This window comes from Trachypithecus francoisi, unplaced genomic scaffold (genome assembly GCF_009764315.1).
Source record: "Trachypithecus francoisi isolate TF-2019V2 unplaced genomic scaffold, Tfra_2.0 Lachesis_group10, whole genome shotgun sequence".
Lineage (NCBI taxonomy): Eukaryota > Metazoa > Chordata > Mammalia > Primates > Cercopithecidae > Trachypithecus > Trachypithecus francoisi.
The window spans coordinates 121,949,676-121,964,642 of record NW_022681455.1 but is presented as its reverse complement, the minus strand read 5'-3'; the positions used below and the strand labels follow the sequence as shown (position 1 = coordinate 121,964,642).

At 46.6% G+C, this 14,967-nt stretch overlaps 1 protein-coding gene across 1 annotated transcript in view; it reads right to left on the bottom strand.

Moving 5' to 3' along the window:
* Positions 1–258: 258 nt before the first annotated feature.
* BCO1 (beta-carotene oxygenase 1) overlaps positions 259–14,967 on the bottom strand; it is a 51,843-nt gene continuing 37,134 nt past the window's right edge. The window contains exons 8-11 of the mRNA XM_033219123.1: positions 10,224–10,329; positions 5,623–5,717; positions 3,586–3,697; positions 259–671 (exon numbers count right to left, since the gene is read on the bottom strand). Of these exons, the coding sequence (XP_033075014.1) occupies positions 442–671; positions 3,586–3,697; positions 5,623–5,717; positions 10,224–10,329 (543 nt within the window). The 3' untranslated portion in view covers positions 259–441. The remainder of the gene's footprint in view (positions 672–3,585; positions 3,698–5,622; positions 5,718–10,223; positions 10,330–14,967) is intronic.

Sequence of the window (14,967 nt, the reverse complement as noted above, 5' to 3'; positions counted from 1 at the left end):
CGCCTGTAGTCCCAGCTACTCCGAAGGCTGAGGCAGAAGAATGGCGTAAACCCGGGAGGCGGAACTTGCAGTGAGCTGAGATCCGGCCACTGCTCTCCAGCCTGGGCGACAGAGCAAGACTCCGTCTAAAAAAAAAAAAAAGAATATAATTTCTGATTCATGATCAAGGTCTTTATGTTAAAGGAAAGGAGCTTTCTTAGAAGAACTGGATCTAATCAATATATATTTGATCTTCACATATTTGACTTCCAAACAAAATTTTTACGGCCAAAATAAAATGAAAGAAATGATACTGACAAGCTCTCTTGCCATGACCTTGTGAAAGCACCCACAGAAAGAATAAGTACAAAAGGTAACCAAGGCCCTCTCCACTATCCAAAGAAGTGTATCCATGGGGTTCTGATAGCCAAGCTTCCCTCCCCTGTCCAAACCTCAACATCATCAGGTCGGAGGAGCCCCGTGGCAGTCGGAAGCCCTGTCCCGCTGTTCCTCAGAAGCGGCCTGCTTTTTTGCGTCCCCGTCCATGTCTGCGATGAATAATCCATGGAGATCCATGTGCATATCGACATCAACGGAGGCACGGGCCAATTCTGTAAAGCTTTTGGCATCCAGAATGAGCAGAAAAGGTGGCTTTTGGGGATCCGTAGAGACAATGGCTGACAGGATTACTCCTTTGGGGAAACAGAAACACTTTGTAAAAGTGCAGCCTTCAGTCGGAGGGATGAATTTCTCAGCATGTCTCTCTGCCCACTTTAGACATATGTATCTAACCGAAACAGTAGGGAAGTGAATTTGAGACACTGTAACAGAAGGGAAAGGTCTGGGAACTAGGAATCAGAAAATCTGGCTGTAGGCCAGGCACAATGGCTCACGCCTGTAATCCCAGCACTTTGGGAGCAGAGGTGGGCAGATCACTTCTGATCAGGAGTTCGAGACCAGCATGGCCAACATGGTGAAACCCCGTCTCTACTAAAAATACAAAAATTAGCTGGGTGTGGTGGTGGGTGCTTGTAATCTCAGCTACTCAGGAGACTGAAGCAAGAGAATCACTTGAACCTGGGAGTGGAGTTTGCAGTGAGCCAAGATCGCACCATTGCACTCCAGCCTGGGTGACGGAGTGAAACACCATCTCAAAACAAACAAACAAACAAACCAGAAAACCTGGTTCTAGCCCTGGCTGGGCCAGTCCCTTGACCTCTCAGAGCCTCAGTCTCTTCATTAGCAGAGATGGGATAATCTCACCTACACTCATAGGGTTGCTGAGAGTATCTCCTGCATGATGGATTTTGAAAGCACATTGTAAATTATTGCAGGCATTGAAGAATGGCATTCGATTTTTTGTTTGTTTTGCTTTTTTGAGATGGGTTCTTACTCTGTTGCCCAGACTAGAGTGCAGTGGTGTGATCACAGCTCACTGCAATCTCGATCTCTTGGGCTCAAGCTATCCTCCCACCTCAGCCCTCCAAGTAGCTGGGACTACAGGCACATTACATGACATCTGGCTTATTTTTGTGTTTTTTGTCAGATGCGGTGTCCCTATATTGCCCATGCTGGTCTTGAACTCCTGGGCTCAAGCGATCTGCCCACCTTGACCTCCTAAGTGCTAGGATTACAGGCAGGAACCACCACACCTGGCTCGAAGAATGGCATTTCAACGGGCCTAATTCATCTCTTGTACACGTAGCAATGCTAGTAAACTCACCCTTCCCCTCTGTAAAATGGAAACACTCTCAATACTCACTCTCAAGGGGTAGAGAGTTAAACGAAATAAGGCATATCAACTTCCTGCAAATACTCTCAATGCCCCCAGAGGGTCCCAGGTTGAAGAGCAGTTGAGCATCGTTGAAGTCAGATTGGCCTGGATTTAAATCTCACCTCTGAATGTATGGGGTGTGTGACCTTGGGCAACAAGGTCACTCTCTGAGCATCCCATTGGTAAAATGAAGACAATGATACTCCCTCCTCACAGAGAATGTAAAGAAAGTGTCCACACCGCTGAGTGGGAGAACGGCCTGAGCAGGAGGCAATGCCAGTGGTCCCCTGCCTCGGAGATGACAGTGACACAGGGTTGCTGGCCTGACGTGCCATGCCATGATCGGTAGGAAGACAAGTCCCAGGTGGAAAACCACTCCCTTGTCACCTGAGGGAAGAAGCTGGCAGGCTCAAGTGGGGCAGCTTGCCCTCCTTGCAGGTGTGGCAGCCCCATTGCCAGCGTGGCCAGGTGACACCCCCACCTATGGTTCTAATTACCCTCCTTAGCCTCCTCAGGGCTGTGGGCAGGGCATTTCTGAAGCATTTCTGAGAATGAAAGAGGGGAAGGATCATTCAGTCAAGTGGAAACCTAGAAAATAGAGGTGGGCCACAAATACACATTTCCAGGGGTGCCGTGAAACATTCATGTGCTTATGCATTGTTAAAATTTTGGATCCAGGCCAGGTGCAGTGGCTGACACCTGTAATCCCAGCACTTTGGGAGGCCAACATGGGAGGATCGCTTGAGCCCAGGAGATAGAGACCAGCCTGGGAAACACAGTGAGACCCTTTCTCTACAACAAATACAAAGAATGAGCTAGGTATGGTGGCGTGCCCCTGTAGCTCCAGCTACTTGGTAGGCTGAGGCAGGAGGATCACGTGAACCCAGGAGTTTGAGGCTGTAGTGAGCTACAATCATGCCACTACACTCCAGCCTGGGCAACAGAGCAAGACTTCTTTTCTTAAAAACATTTCTTTTGGAGCCAGCCACTGTAATCAATTTTAAAACCAAGATTCTGCCTTCTGAGAGAGCTTAGTGTCACTGACTGGAAAGGAGATGGACTTTGTGCAGTAAAAAACTTAAACTTGTCTAAAGAGGAGGCTGGCTTTTGTCTTCAGTTCTGGGAGGTCACCTCTATACCGGTGGAATGTCCTGCTTGATACAAGTATCTTTGTATATGTGGGGGCCTTGGGCCACACCAGGCAGTCTACCCTTACAGTGGAATTTATGGTGGGGCCTTGGGCCACGTGGTATGAGCTTGATCTCCAGGAGGACTGAAGACTAAATAAAGGTCAGACACACAGGCGGGCAACCATGTTTACATGACTGAGCCCCAGTATAAACTCTCCATACCGAGTCTCGGGAGCTTCCTGGCTGGCAATAGTATTCTGTGAGCATTGTCACACAGCATTGTCAGGAGAAGTCAGTGCTATCTGTGACTCTTCTGGGAGAGTGCAGCTGGAAGCTCCTGCGGGTCCCTGCTGGGCTCTGTCTTGTGCACCTCTTCCCTTTGCTAATTTTAGTCTGTATCTGTTCACTGCTGCAAACCAGAACTGTGAGCATAAGCGCTTGCAGTGAGGGTTGGTGATTCTAATGAATTATGGAAACCGAAGGGTATCTTGGGGACCCTCAAACTTTGCAATTGGTATAAGAAGTAAAGGTAGCCTTGGGGACTCCCTAACCTTTTAGCTTTGACCCAGACAGATGTAGACTTCAAAGCACCAGTCCACCCCCTTTATGAGCTGGGGGGTCAGCTGCCCCTAGATGGTGTCTCTGTGGGAGGGGGATCATCAGCAGCATGCAGCAACTAGGCTTGGCTTCTTAGAGTCTTACCGTCATCCTCATCCTTGGCACCTGGTGCGGGCACAAACAGAGGTTCCGCTGGCCAGCAGTCGTCCTCTCTCCATTTCAAGGATGACTTTGTGAGAATGTCATATTTTATTATCTGTACATCCAATGAGGAGAAACACAGAAATGAAGCCCATCGGATATAGACTTTTGACATAATCACCCAATGACAGCTACCTCTGGTGAGCACAGCCAAGAAAGGACAGGAGCTAACTGTCCTCCCCGAGGTTTTTTTTGTTGTTGTTTGTTTTTTGTTGTTTTGTTTTTTTTTTTGATGGAGTTTCACTCTTGTCACCCAGGCTGGAGTGCAATGGTGTGATCTTATCTCACTGCAAGCTCCACCTCCTGGGTTCACGCAATTCTCCTGCCTCAGCCTCTCGAGTACCTGGGATTACAGGCATGTACCACCACACCTGGCAAATTTTTTGTATTTTTAGTAGAGGTGGGGTTTCACCATGGCCAGGTTGGTCTTGAACTCCTGACCTCAGGTGATCTGCCTACCTCGGCCTCCCAGAATGCTGGGATTACAGGCATGAGCCACCGCACCCAGCCTCCTCCCCCAGTTTTAAACATGGGTCCTCTGGCCACCATGTAGCTGATACTGCACAAGGAATTCTTTTAAAAATTAAAATATTTTTAAATTTATTATTATTTTTTAATATAGAGACAGTGTCTTGCTATTGTTGACCAAGCTGGTCTCGAACTCCTGGCCTCAAGCAATCCTCAGCCTCCCAAAGTGCTAGGATTACAGGTGTGAGGCACCATACCCCTTCTGAAAATTAAAATATTGGCTATATCTTATATTTGGCATTGCACTGCAATTTTATATGAGTTAAATAAATGAATACCTTCAATGCAAACATTTAAAGTATAATACAACCCCTTTGTTGCTTTAAGAGTGCAATTCCCTGAATCTCTCTTAATCTCCCAACAGACCTATTTCCCTCTAGGTTTGGTATTAGTGGAGAGTGACTTGGGGTATGGAGGGGTGGAGGCTTAATTTTTGGCTGTGGACATTTCTGCTCTGTTTGTAATAAAAAAAAGATTTTCCATTTTATTATGAAAAATGAAGATGTTTAAAAAAAGTGATCCCTGCACAGCACTTAGCACAGTGACCAGCACACAGTAAGTGTTTCACAAATGGTAGCTTAAGAAGCACAATGGGGCCGGGCGCGGTGGCTGAAGCCTGTAATCCCAGCACTTTGGGAGGCCGAGACGGGTGGATCACGAGGTCAGGAGATCAAGACCATCCTGGCTAACACAGTGAAACCCTGTCTCTACTAAAAAATACAAAAAACTAGCCGGGCAACATGGTGGGCGCCTGTAGTCCCAGCTACTCGGGAGGCTGAGGCAGGAGAATGGCGTAAACCCGGGAGGCGGAGCTTGCAGTGAGCTGAGATCCGGCCACTGCACTCCAGCCTGGGTGGCAGAGCGAGACTCCGTCTCAAAGAAAAAAAAAAAAAAAGAAGCACAATGGGCCAAGCATCATGGCTCATGGCTGTAATCCAGCACTTTTGGTGGCTGAGGCAGGAGGATCCCTCGAACCTAGGAGTTCAAGACCAGCATGAACAACACAATGAGACCCTGTCTCTTTCTGTATATTTTTTTAAATAAAAAAGAAAAAACAAATCAAAACAAAAAAAAGAAGCAAAATAAATCCTCTAAGTTTCAGCTACACCCTCTCTGCTGGAGAGGGTGAGTTCCTTAGGTCAGGGATTGGGCATCCCTCTGCCGACTTCCTTACCCTCAGTGCCTACCACATTGTAGCCCATAGTTGGTGCTCAATAAATATGTATTGAATAAAGAAATCAGTGAATAAACTCCAGCCATAACCTCTTACCTGAACCTTAGCCCATAATTCCCTCTCCCAGCTGTCCATCCTTCCTTCAAATTAATTTTATCCTATACTTACCTCCTTCTGACCTCCTCTTCTCTAATCAATGTCTCAGAACCTTAGAATTCAGCTTTGCATATAGACACAATCACTGTAGGAAAAGCCTGTGAATACACAGAGACCAGTACCTTGGTTGGGACTGGACTCCATTGAACTCCTGCAGCAAAGACATATCGGTATTGCTTTCCATTGTGAGCATAATTGACCCGTGGAAGCTCTAAGCCTACAAGGAAATTAGAAGGCGGATGAAGCCCCCGTCACTGGGGACTGGGAGCATCCACCCTTCCTGTCAGACTGGGTAGCCTTTCCTCAGAATTCGTTCCCACACCAAGATCCCTGAGCTTGATTTAGAGCCTGGATTGGATCAAAGGTGGTCAAAGGCAGGGGACGGAGCCTCTGATAATTACCCCAGCTCTATCAGAAAGGCCTGGAGCAACGTACCACAGACCTAGGTTTTAAGTGTATAAACATCTTTAATTATCCAAGATAGAAATCAAAGAGAATTGCATGATTAAAATCAGAGGCTACTGCAATTTCTTAAAGCTCTTTTCAAAAAAGTGCTGATGTGTGTATGTGTGCATGCATGTGCATATGTGTGATGAGAAATGGGAAGCTGGCTGGGCGCAGTGGCTCATGCCTATAATCGCAGCACTTTGGGAGGCTGAGGCGGGCAGATCATTTGAGGTCAGGAGTTTGAGACCAGCCTGGCCAACATGGCAAAACCCTGCGTCTACTAAAAGTACAAAGAAAATTAGCCAGGCATGGTGATGCATGCCTGTAATTCCAGCAACTCGGGAGGCTGAGGCAGGAGAATCACGTGAACCCAGGAGGCAGAGGTTGCAGTGAGCCGAGATCACGCCACTACACTCCAGCCTGGGCCACAGAGTGAGACTCTGTCCAAAAAAAAAAAAAAAAACAGAAAGAAAGAAAAAAGAAAAGAAACAAAAAGAAAAAAAAAAGAGAAATAGGAAGCTGTGCCAGGCATGGTGGCTCATGCCTGTAATCCCAGCTCTTTGGGAAGCTGAGATGGGAGGATCGCTTGACGCCAGGAGTTCAAGACCAACCTGCTCAACATGGCAAGAACCCTATCTCTAAAATTAAAAACTAAAAACTAAAACAGAATGGGAAGCTGTGGAAAAGGGTGTCAACGGAGAATAGTTAATTAAATCTGGTGAATTATATAATAACATTATGGAAAAATAACGTTTAATAATGATTTTAATAACATGGGCAAGTGTCCATACCATAAGGTTAAGTGTAAAATGCTGATTATAAAATTACTGTATCTCCACTAGGTTACAAATGAAGAGAAAAAATTTGGAAGCATTGCTGGGGTTGTAACTGCCTTATAGTTTACATTTTCTATGATAGAATCTAAGTTTCTCATTATGTGAAATTTTCATCATGTTGTTTTTACATAATCAAAAATCTTATTTTTTTCTGTGTGTGTGTGTATGTATGTGTGTGTGTGTGTTTGTGTGTGTGTATATATATATGGGTTTTTTTTTTCGTTGTTTTTTGAGATGGAGTCTCGCTCTGTCGCCTGGACTGGAGTGCAGTGGCGCCATCTCAGCTCACTGCAACCGCCGCCTCCTGGGTTCAAGCGATTCTCCGACCTCAGCCTCCTGAGTAGCTAGGACTACAGGTGCCTGCCACCACATCCGGCAAATTTTTTTTTTTTTTTTTTTTGTATTTTTAGTAGAGACAGGGTTTCACTGTGTGAGCCAGGATGGTCTCGATCTCCTGACCTCGTGATCCGCCTGCCTCGGCCTCCCAAAGTGCTGGGATTACAGACGTGAACCACCGCGCTTGGCCATAAATGTGTATATATGTATATATGCCTATTGCATCAAATTGAATTTCTAAGTCTGAATACTGAAATGCATGTTTAACTCTTAGGAAATATTCCTGGTGGTTGCCACCAGCTGCTGGTGAAGATATAATGTCCAAGAGAAGAGGAAGCAGAGATACATCCATGGATAAATGCTGATTAGGTTCAGTGGGGCAGGAAGGGGAATGAACTATTGAGGTGGGAAGGACATGTCCAATCCCACATATGAGAAAGCGTGAAACTTCCAAGGGGACAGGCCCAGATGAAGGTGAGGCAGACGGAACACTCCCATACTTAAATAAGAAGAAGTTGTCTGCCCTTGACCTCAAAGTAGGCCTGAGATTTCCAAGATGTTCCTGGGCCCCTCTCAAACCAGCGATTCTCCTGCCTCAGCCTCCCAAGTAGCTAGGACTACAGGTGTGCCCCACTACCCCCAGCTAATTTTTGTATTTTTTTAAAAATAGAGATGGGGTTTTGCCATGTTATCCAGGCTGGTCTCAAACTCCTGACCTCAGGTGCTCCACCCGCCTCAGCTTCCCAAAGTGCTGGGATTACAGGAATGAGTAATGCCTGTAATTGCCATTGCGCCTGGCCAGTAGTTACATGAAATTAAGGCTCGGCCTCCCAAAGTGCTGGGATTATAGGCGTGAGCCACCGTGCCCGCTCCTTAACAGCCATGTCCTTTGAAGAATCTTCACGATGTGGGAAAATACTCAGGTTACATTCATTAAGTGCAAGAGGCAGCTTCAGAACATTCTAGATGATATGGAATGTATTTTGCAAAAGTACAAATACAGAGGCAATGGGCTTTGGGATAAGAAAAGGCTGGGGTCACAACCTGGCTCTGCTGCCTGCCTTTTGGCAAATTTTGCGTTTGTCTGAACCTGCTTCTTCGGGCTGTTCTAATATTGCTGCCATTGGCCGGACTCTCCCTATAGGCCAGACCCCACACTAAGGCCTTGATGTGCATGAACAAATCTAATGTCAACAATAACAGAATGACACTGCTGGGATGAAATGAGAGCAGTCTGAGAACTCGCCAGAAGGGACCCAGCCTATGTCACATAATCCACGCATGATGGGAGGACTGGATGCGTATCCCAAAGGGCTGTCACAGGTGCAGGGATTATGGGTAGTTTGTTTATTGTTACACTTTTTAGTGTGCACAGTATTGCAACAATAAATAAGCATGGTCTTCTCAGGAAAGAAAAAAAATGTGATGTGGTGGGTGAGCAGGGATGGGGGTTGATGCCTTCAGACCTGGCATCACCTATTAATTCATTTCTAAAGACTCCAAGGGTATGAGTTCCCTCACAGAACTCATTATGGGATGTATGGGATGCCTTTTACAGAAGTGGATTCTTAGGTCAAATCCAAGCATGACGTCATCCTAAAAGAGTCCCCAAGTCTATGTGCTCTTCCAGATACTCAAACTTCCTGGCATGGGGCAGCTGATGGAACAAGGCTCCCAGTCTTTTTTTTTTTTTTAGGCAAAGTCTCTGTTGCCCAGGCTGGAGTGCAGTGGCGAAATCTCAGCTTACTGCTCTGCCTTCAGGGTTCAAGCAATTCTCCTGCCTCAGCCTCCCGAGTAGCTTGGATTATGGATTACAGGCATGCACCACCATGCCAGCTAATTTTTGTATTTTCGGTAGAGATGTGGTTTCGCCAACTTGGCCAGGCTGGTCTCAAACTCCTGGCCTCAAGTGATCAGGCCACCTTGGCCTCCCAAAGTGCTGGGATTACAGGCGCGAGCTACCGCACCCAGCCAATGCGCTCAGTTTAAATGCACACCGCGCCACTCTCTAGCTGAGTCTCCTTGGACAAGTCCATTCATTCTGTACTTTGACGTATTGAACACAGACCTCTGTATGCCAGCCTTTGTGTCATGTGCTGCTGATACCCTGTGAGCACAGCAACACAATCCTCACCTCATGGGTTTATATTCTGGGGCAGTGGTTCTCCATCATGGCAATGGTGCCCCCATGGGATGCTGCAATGTCTGGAGACATGTTTGGCTGCTCCAATTCAGGATAGGGGTCTTCCGGGCTTCCAGTGGGTGGAAGCCAGGAATGTTGCTAAACATCTTACAATTCCCTGGACAGCACCCACTGCAAAGAATGACCCAGCCCCAGATGGCGACAGTGCCCAGACTGAGGAGCCCTGCTCCATGGGTGTGACTCCTATTCTAGAGGGTCTGCGTTCTGGGTGTAGCTCAAGGTCTCTCAGGCGTAGTTTTCTCCTTCATATTATGGAGCTGATAACAGCTATTTTGCAGGATATTGTGGATGTTGAGAGGTAGAAATGGAAAGGTATTATGCCTGTTCAATAAGCCTGTGTTCAGTAAGGGACAGCATTTGCAGAAGTTATCTGGTCCAACAACCACCCACTGCCTTCCTATTTTTATTTTTATTTTTTTGAGACAGTGTCTTGCTCTGCTGCCCAGGCTGGAGTGCAATAGCACAATCTCAGCTTACTGCAATCTCTGCCTCCTGAACTCAAGCAATTCTCATGCCTCAGCCTCTTGAGTAGCTGGGACCACAGGCATGTGCCACCATACCCAGCTCATTTTTGTATTTTTAGTAGAGATGGGGTTTCACCATGTTGCTCAGGCTGGTCTCGAACTCCTGGCCTCAAGTGATCTGCCTGCCTCAGCTTCCCAAAGTGCTGAGACTACAAGTATGAGCCAGCATGGCTGGCCTTACCCATTGCCTTCCTAGGAAGCATTGAAGATAAAGGAAAGAGAAATGTCCCCAGATGCTTCTCATCGGGGCATTCCAAGAGCCTTTCCTTTTTGGCCCTTGTACGTGCACAGGAGGGAAGTATTATGTAAAGAGGCCTCTGGGGTCCCCACGAAAATCTGCCCCTTTCCTAATCTCAGGACAAGAGGATGCATTTTACCTTCATAAAGAAATTCCGGCTGGCAGTAGACTTGGCCATCTTCTTCCTTCAGGGCCGTGGCTGTTGTAGATGCCACTTTGATTAAATTTGAGCCCACTTCTGCATTCTGAAAAAATTCAGTTTTCAAAGAATAAAATAAAAACGTGTAATCCAGAGCAAACATTTGCTTTAGTGTATATATTTTAAAAAATGCTTGAATATATGTCATCTTGGTTTAGCCTCACATTAATCATAGGAAGCAGCTCTTTTCCTGTTGTTATTCTTAGTCTCAGTTTAAAAAATGAGGATAGGCCATTTAAGGTGACTCCTCCAAGGTCACATACCTGGTAGGTGATGGGACTCTTTTCTCTTACTCTGAGCCTCACAGGGAAAATTAATGTGCTTCTAAGAGTAAGTTCTCACTTTTAAAGTACTAGATGATTCACCTATATAAAGCTGCAGCAGTCATTAAAAGGATGCTTCTAAAGACTTTACAACAACATGGGAAATGCTTATCACACAACACTGAGTAAAAGCAGCATCAGGACAAATTGCATATGCAGTCTGAGCTCAACCGCATTAAAAAAGTTACATTGAGAAGAGGCAGAGAAATATACTAAGTATGTGTGTGTGTGTCTGTGTGTGTGTGAGTATAATATTTTTTTTTGAGATGGAGTCTTGCTCTGTTGCCCAGACTGGAGTCTGGAGTGCAGTGGTATGATCTCGGCTCACTGCAATCTCTGCCTCCTAGGTTCAAGCGATTCGCCTGCCTCAGCCTCCCAAGTAGCTGGGATTACAGGCGCATGCCACCATGCCTGGCTAATTTTTTGTGTTTTTTAGTGGAGACGGGGTTTCATCATGTTGGCCAGGCTGGTCTCAAACTCCTGACCTCCAGTGATCCACCCCCGCTCAGCCTCCCAAAGTGCTGGGATTTCAGGCGTGAGCCACCATGCCCGGCCTGAAATATACCAAATATTAAAAATACAACAGATGATGGGATTATGGGGGACTTCAGTTCCTTTTTTGTATGCCTCTCTGTATTTTCAGTATTTTCTCCTAGGAAAAGTTACCACTGCAGAAATGAAAACAAACATGCAATAAAAATTATTCGGTGGGAAAACAGCCTTCAAGGACATTTCTTGGTCTCAATTTACAGTCAGATGTTGCTGTGTTCAGTATCTTGCTGTTATCAGTATAAGCGAGGAGAGGGATTTAGCATGATTAAATATTTATCAAGCATCTACTACTCCCTGCTTCCCTCATGTACTAACCGTGGACCTTGAGCAAGTCACGTGGCCTCTCTATAGTTCTGTTTCCTTATGTGTATATTAATAGCATATGCATCTTTTGAGTTATTGTGCAGATTAAATGACATCATCTGTACCAATGATTCACAAGAATGCCTGCTTAACAGTAAGTGCTAGGTAAATGTCAGCTGCTTCTGTCGATGACATTGTTGTTGTTATATTGTTATTACTATCATTACCATACTACTACTACTATCACTTATTATTATTATATTGCTGCCACCACTACTGGAGGTGAGTACAGGTTAGGCTCTAGAAGATATTGAGGAATGAGACAACGGAAGATTATTGTTATGGCTGACTTCTCATTTAAACTTTTCTCTACTTTCTGCATTTTCCAAGATGGCTTCTATTTTATTTTGGGACAGGGTCTTGCTCTGTCACCCAGGCTGAGTACAGTAGTGTGATTATAGCTCACTGTAGCCTTAAACTCCCAGGCTCAAGTGATCCTTCCATCTCAGCCTCCTGAGTAGCTGGGGGACTACAGGCATGTGTCACCATCCTTGGTTAATTGTTGTGTTTTTTATAGAGACAGGGTCTCACTATGTTGCCCAACTTGGTCTGGAACTCCTGGGCTCAAGTGATCCTCCGCTCTTGATCTCCCAAAGTGCTGGGATGACAGGCATGAGCCAGTACACCTGGCTCAAAATGGCTTTTATAATTAAAACCAACCTATTTTAGGGATAGCAGCATTTGTGTTGGAGAGCATGAGAAGTTCACTGCAACTTAGCAGCTGAACCGCAAGGGTCCTCAGAAATTAGTTTAATTCAGTTTCGATTTGTAGAAATAACTGAGGCCTAGAGAAGGAAAGGGACTGGTCCAAAGTCACAGGGAGAGAAGCAGAGCCTATGCCTGGGGCCTGTGCATTGATTCTTTGGCCCAGAAGCAAGAGCATTGCTGGTAGAGGGTGAAGGCAGTGCAAAGGCCCTGAGGCTGGCTCTTCCCCATCCCCGAAGGTCTAGGAAGAAATACCCCTTCCCTAACAACCCCATCGGAATCTGCAGTGTCTCCAAGGCACTGGCCCTAAGCTGTAATTATCTCCTTTATGAAACTCTTTTCCTTCTTTTAGCTTGTCTGCCCCATGAAGCCAGGGACCAGATTTTGCTCAGTGCCTGGCACCTTGTGCCCACGAAGTAATTGCTGAATTAATGAGTGAATGCACAACTCAGTCAGCTTTTCTTTGGGCTGTCAAGGGGCAAGACATGTGTTTCGCAGGGTGACTGTAAGCATCAAATGAGAAGAAATGCAGGGACAAAGGAGCCCAGCACCTGGCCCATTGGTGGCATCTTAGAAACATTTGGCTGAGCGCAGTGGCTCATGCCTGTAATCCTAGCATTTTGGGAGGCCGAGGTGGGTGGATCACCTGAGGTCAGGAGTTCGAGACCACCCTGGCTAACATGGTGAAACCCCGTCTCTACTAAAAATATAAAAATTTTCTGGGCGTGGTGGCACGTGCCTGTAGTCCCACCTACTCGGGAGACTGAGGCAGGAGAATCACTTGAACTTGGGAGGCCGAGGTTGCAGTGAGCCGAGATCGCGTCACTGCACTCCAGCCTGGGCGACAGAGCGAGACTCTGTCTCAAAAAAAAAAAAAAAAAAACATTCAATGCCCCTACCTGCATGGCTCTGCAAGCTGGTGGGAGGCCCTTTCTGGTACCTTGCTAAGCATGTGACGGCAACAGGCCTCTGGGCACGTTCCAGCCTTGATTCTTAGGGAGTTGGTCTGCACAGACATCTTATAACTCCAGCCCCAAACTGGTCGGACTGGTTAAGGAATAAACCGTGAATTTTTCCATCCACAGCAATAACAAACATGACTTGGCTGCTTTCGGTGGCCAGCATGCTCGGTTTTAGGAAGACATCGCTTTCCAGCCAGAATTCAGCACCATCTTGCAAGCTTGCACTGAGATCCCTACACTTAAGGGAAATCCCACGAGAAGCAGCCATCACCATCATCCCCTAGAATGCTGTCTGCCCTGCGAAATTCAACGCTGTGGTTTTCCATGCAGATTCGAGCAGACCTCTTTTCCTCAGAGCCAGCTTCCTCATCTGTGTAAAATCGGGGTAGTGGTTCATATTTTAGAGTGGTGCTGGGTATAAGTGAGGTGGCTTCCACCTGCATCTGAGCATGATGTTAGGATTAAATTAAATAATGGTTGTGAAAAACAGGCTGGTTCAGGGCCAGACACGTCGTGCAGCCAGACGGACATACATTCCAGTTGCAGCTCAAATCCCAGGGATAATTCTACAAAGTTGGGCAAGTTACTTTCTCATCTGTAGATGTGGGGGATCATAAATAACTTAGAACGTTGTGATGCAGATTAGCAAAGCATTTAACAGCCCCTAAATTTCGCAGGAGCCAGGAGGAGCGTACAAGTGGAGGCCCGCCAACCTTCTGTCTAAATACACCAAGCAAATTAAGTCAAACACCATCTCTCTCCCTGTCTTGACACACAGCCCTTCGTGATGGTGTGGAGCTGGCTGTCCCAAATGGCAACCACTAGCCATATGTAGCGATTTAAATTTAATTTAATTTTACTTTTTTTTTTTCTGAGACTGAGTCTCGCTCTGTCGTCCAGGCTGGAGTACAGTGGCACGATCTCGGCTCACTGCAACCTCTGCCTCCTGGGTTCAAGCAATTCCCCTGCCTCAGCCTCCTGAGTAGCTGCGATTACAGGCATGCACTACAATGCCTGGCTGATTTTTGTATTTTTAGTAGAGATAGGGTTTCATCATGTTGGCCAAGCTGGTCTTGAACTCCTGACCTTAAGTGATCCACCGCCTGGCTTAGCCTCCCAAATTGCTGGGATTACAGGTGTGAACCACTGTGCCAAGCCTTAAATTTAATTTTAAAATAAGCTTAAGTAAAATTAAAAATTCAATTCCTTAGCTGCGCCTGCCACATTTCAAGTGTACAATAACAACTCGTGGTTAGTAGCTACTGTGCTGGACAGACAGAATGTCCCAGCAATGCACCGTGCTGGTCTGAAAGGATGACTATGAATTGAGAACCCAGGACTCCTTAGAGTTCTGAGCTGGAATGAGGCAGTCTCTGGCCCCTGGCTCCTTCCTGCCTTATCCCAGGCTCCATCCCTCACTGCATGGGTACCCTAGCCAGCACAACCAAGGCAACAGTCAGCCCTGGCCACCTCGTGGGCCTGCGGCAGGAACAGCAGAGTGGCACAATCTGCCCTTCGGAAGACGGGTATTGGAAGCAAGGCTAGGACCTTCAGGGGCTTCTGGGATCCCAGGTGTCCAGCGTATGGTTGGGGTGGGGGTGGAGGCACCCCTCTGGGTAGGCAGAATGGTTTGGCCCTGTGAACTCACCATGTGGAGTAGGAGTCCTGCTGGAGAAAGAAAGGCTGGCCCACAGACCTCCTAAGTGCCAAACCCAGAGCAGGGGCCCCTCTTGCCAGGATCTAAGAGCAGAAAAGGCATTGAACACAGAGCCTGGCACC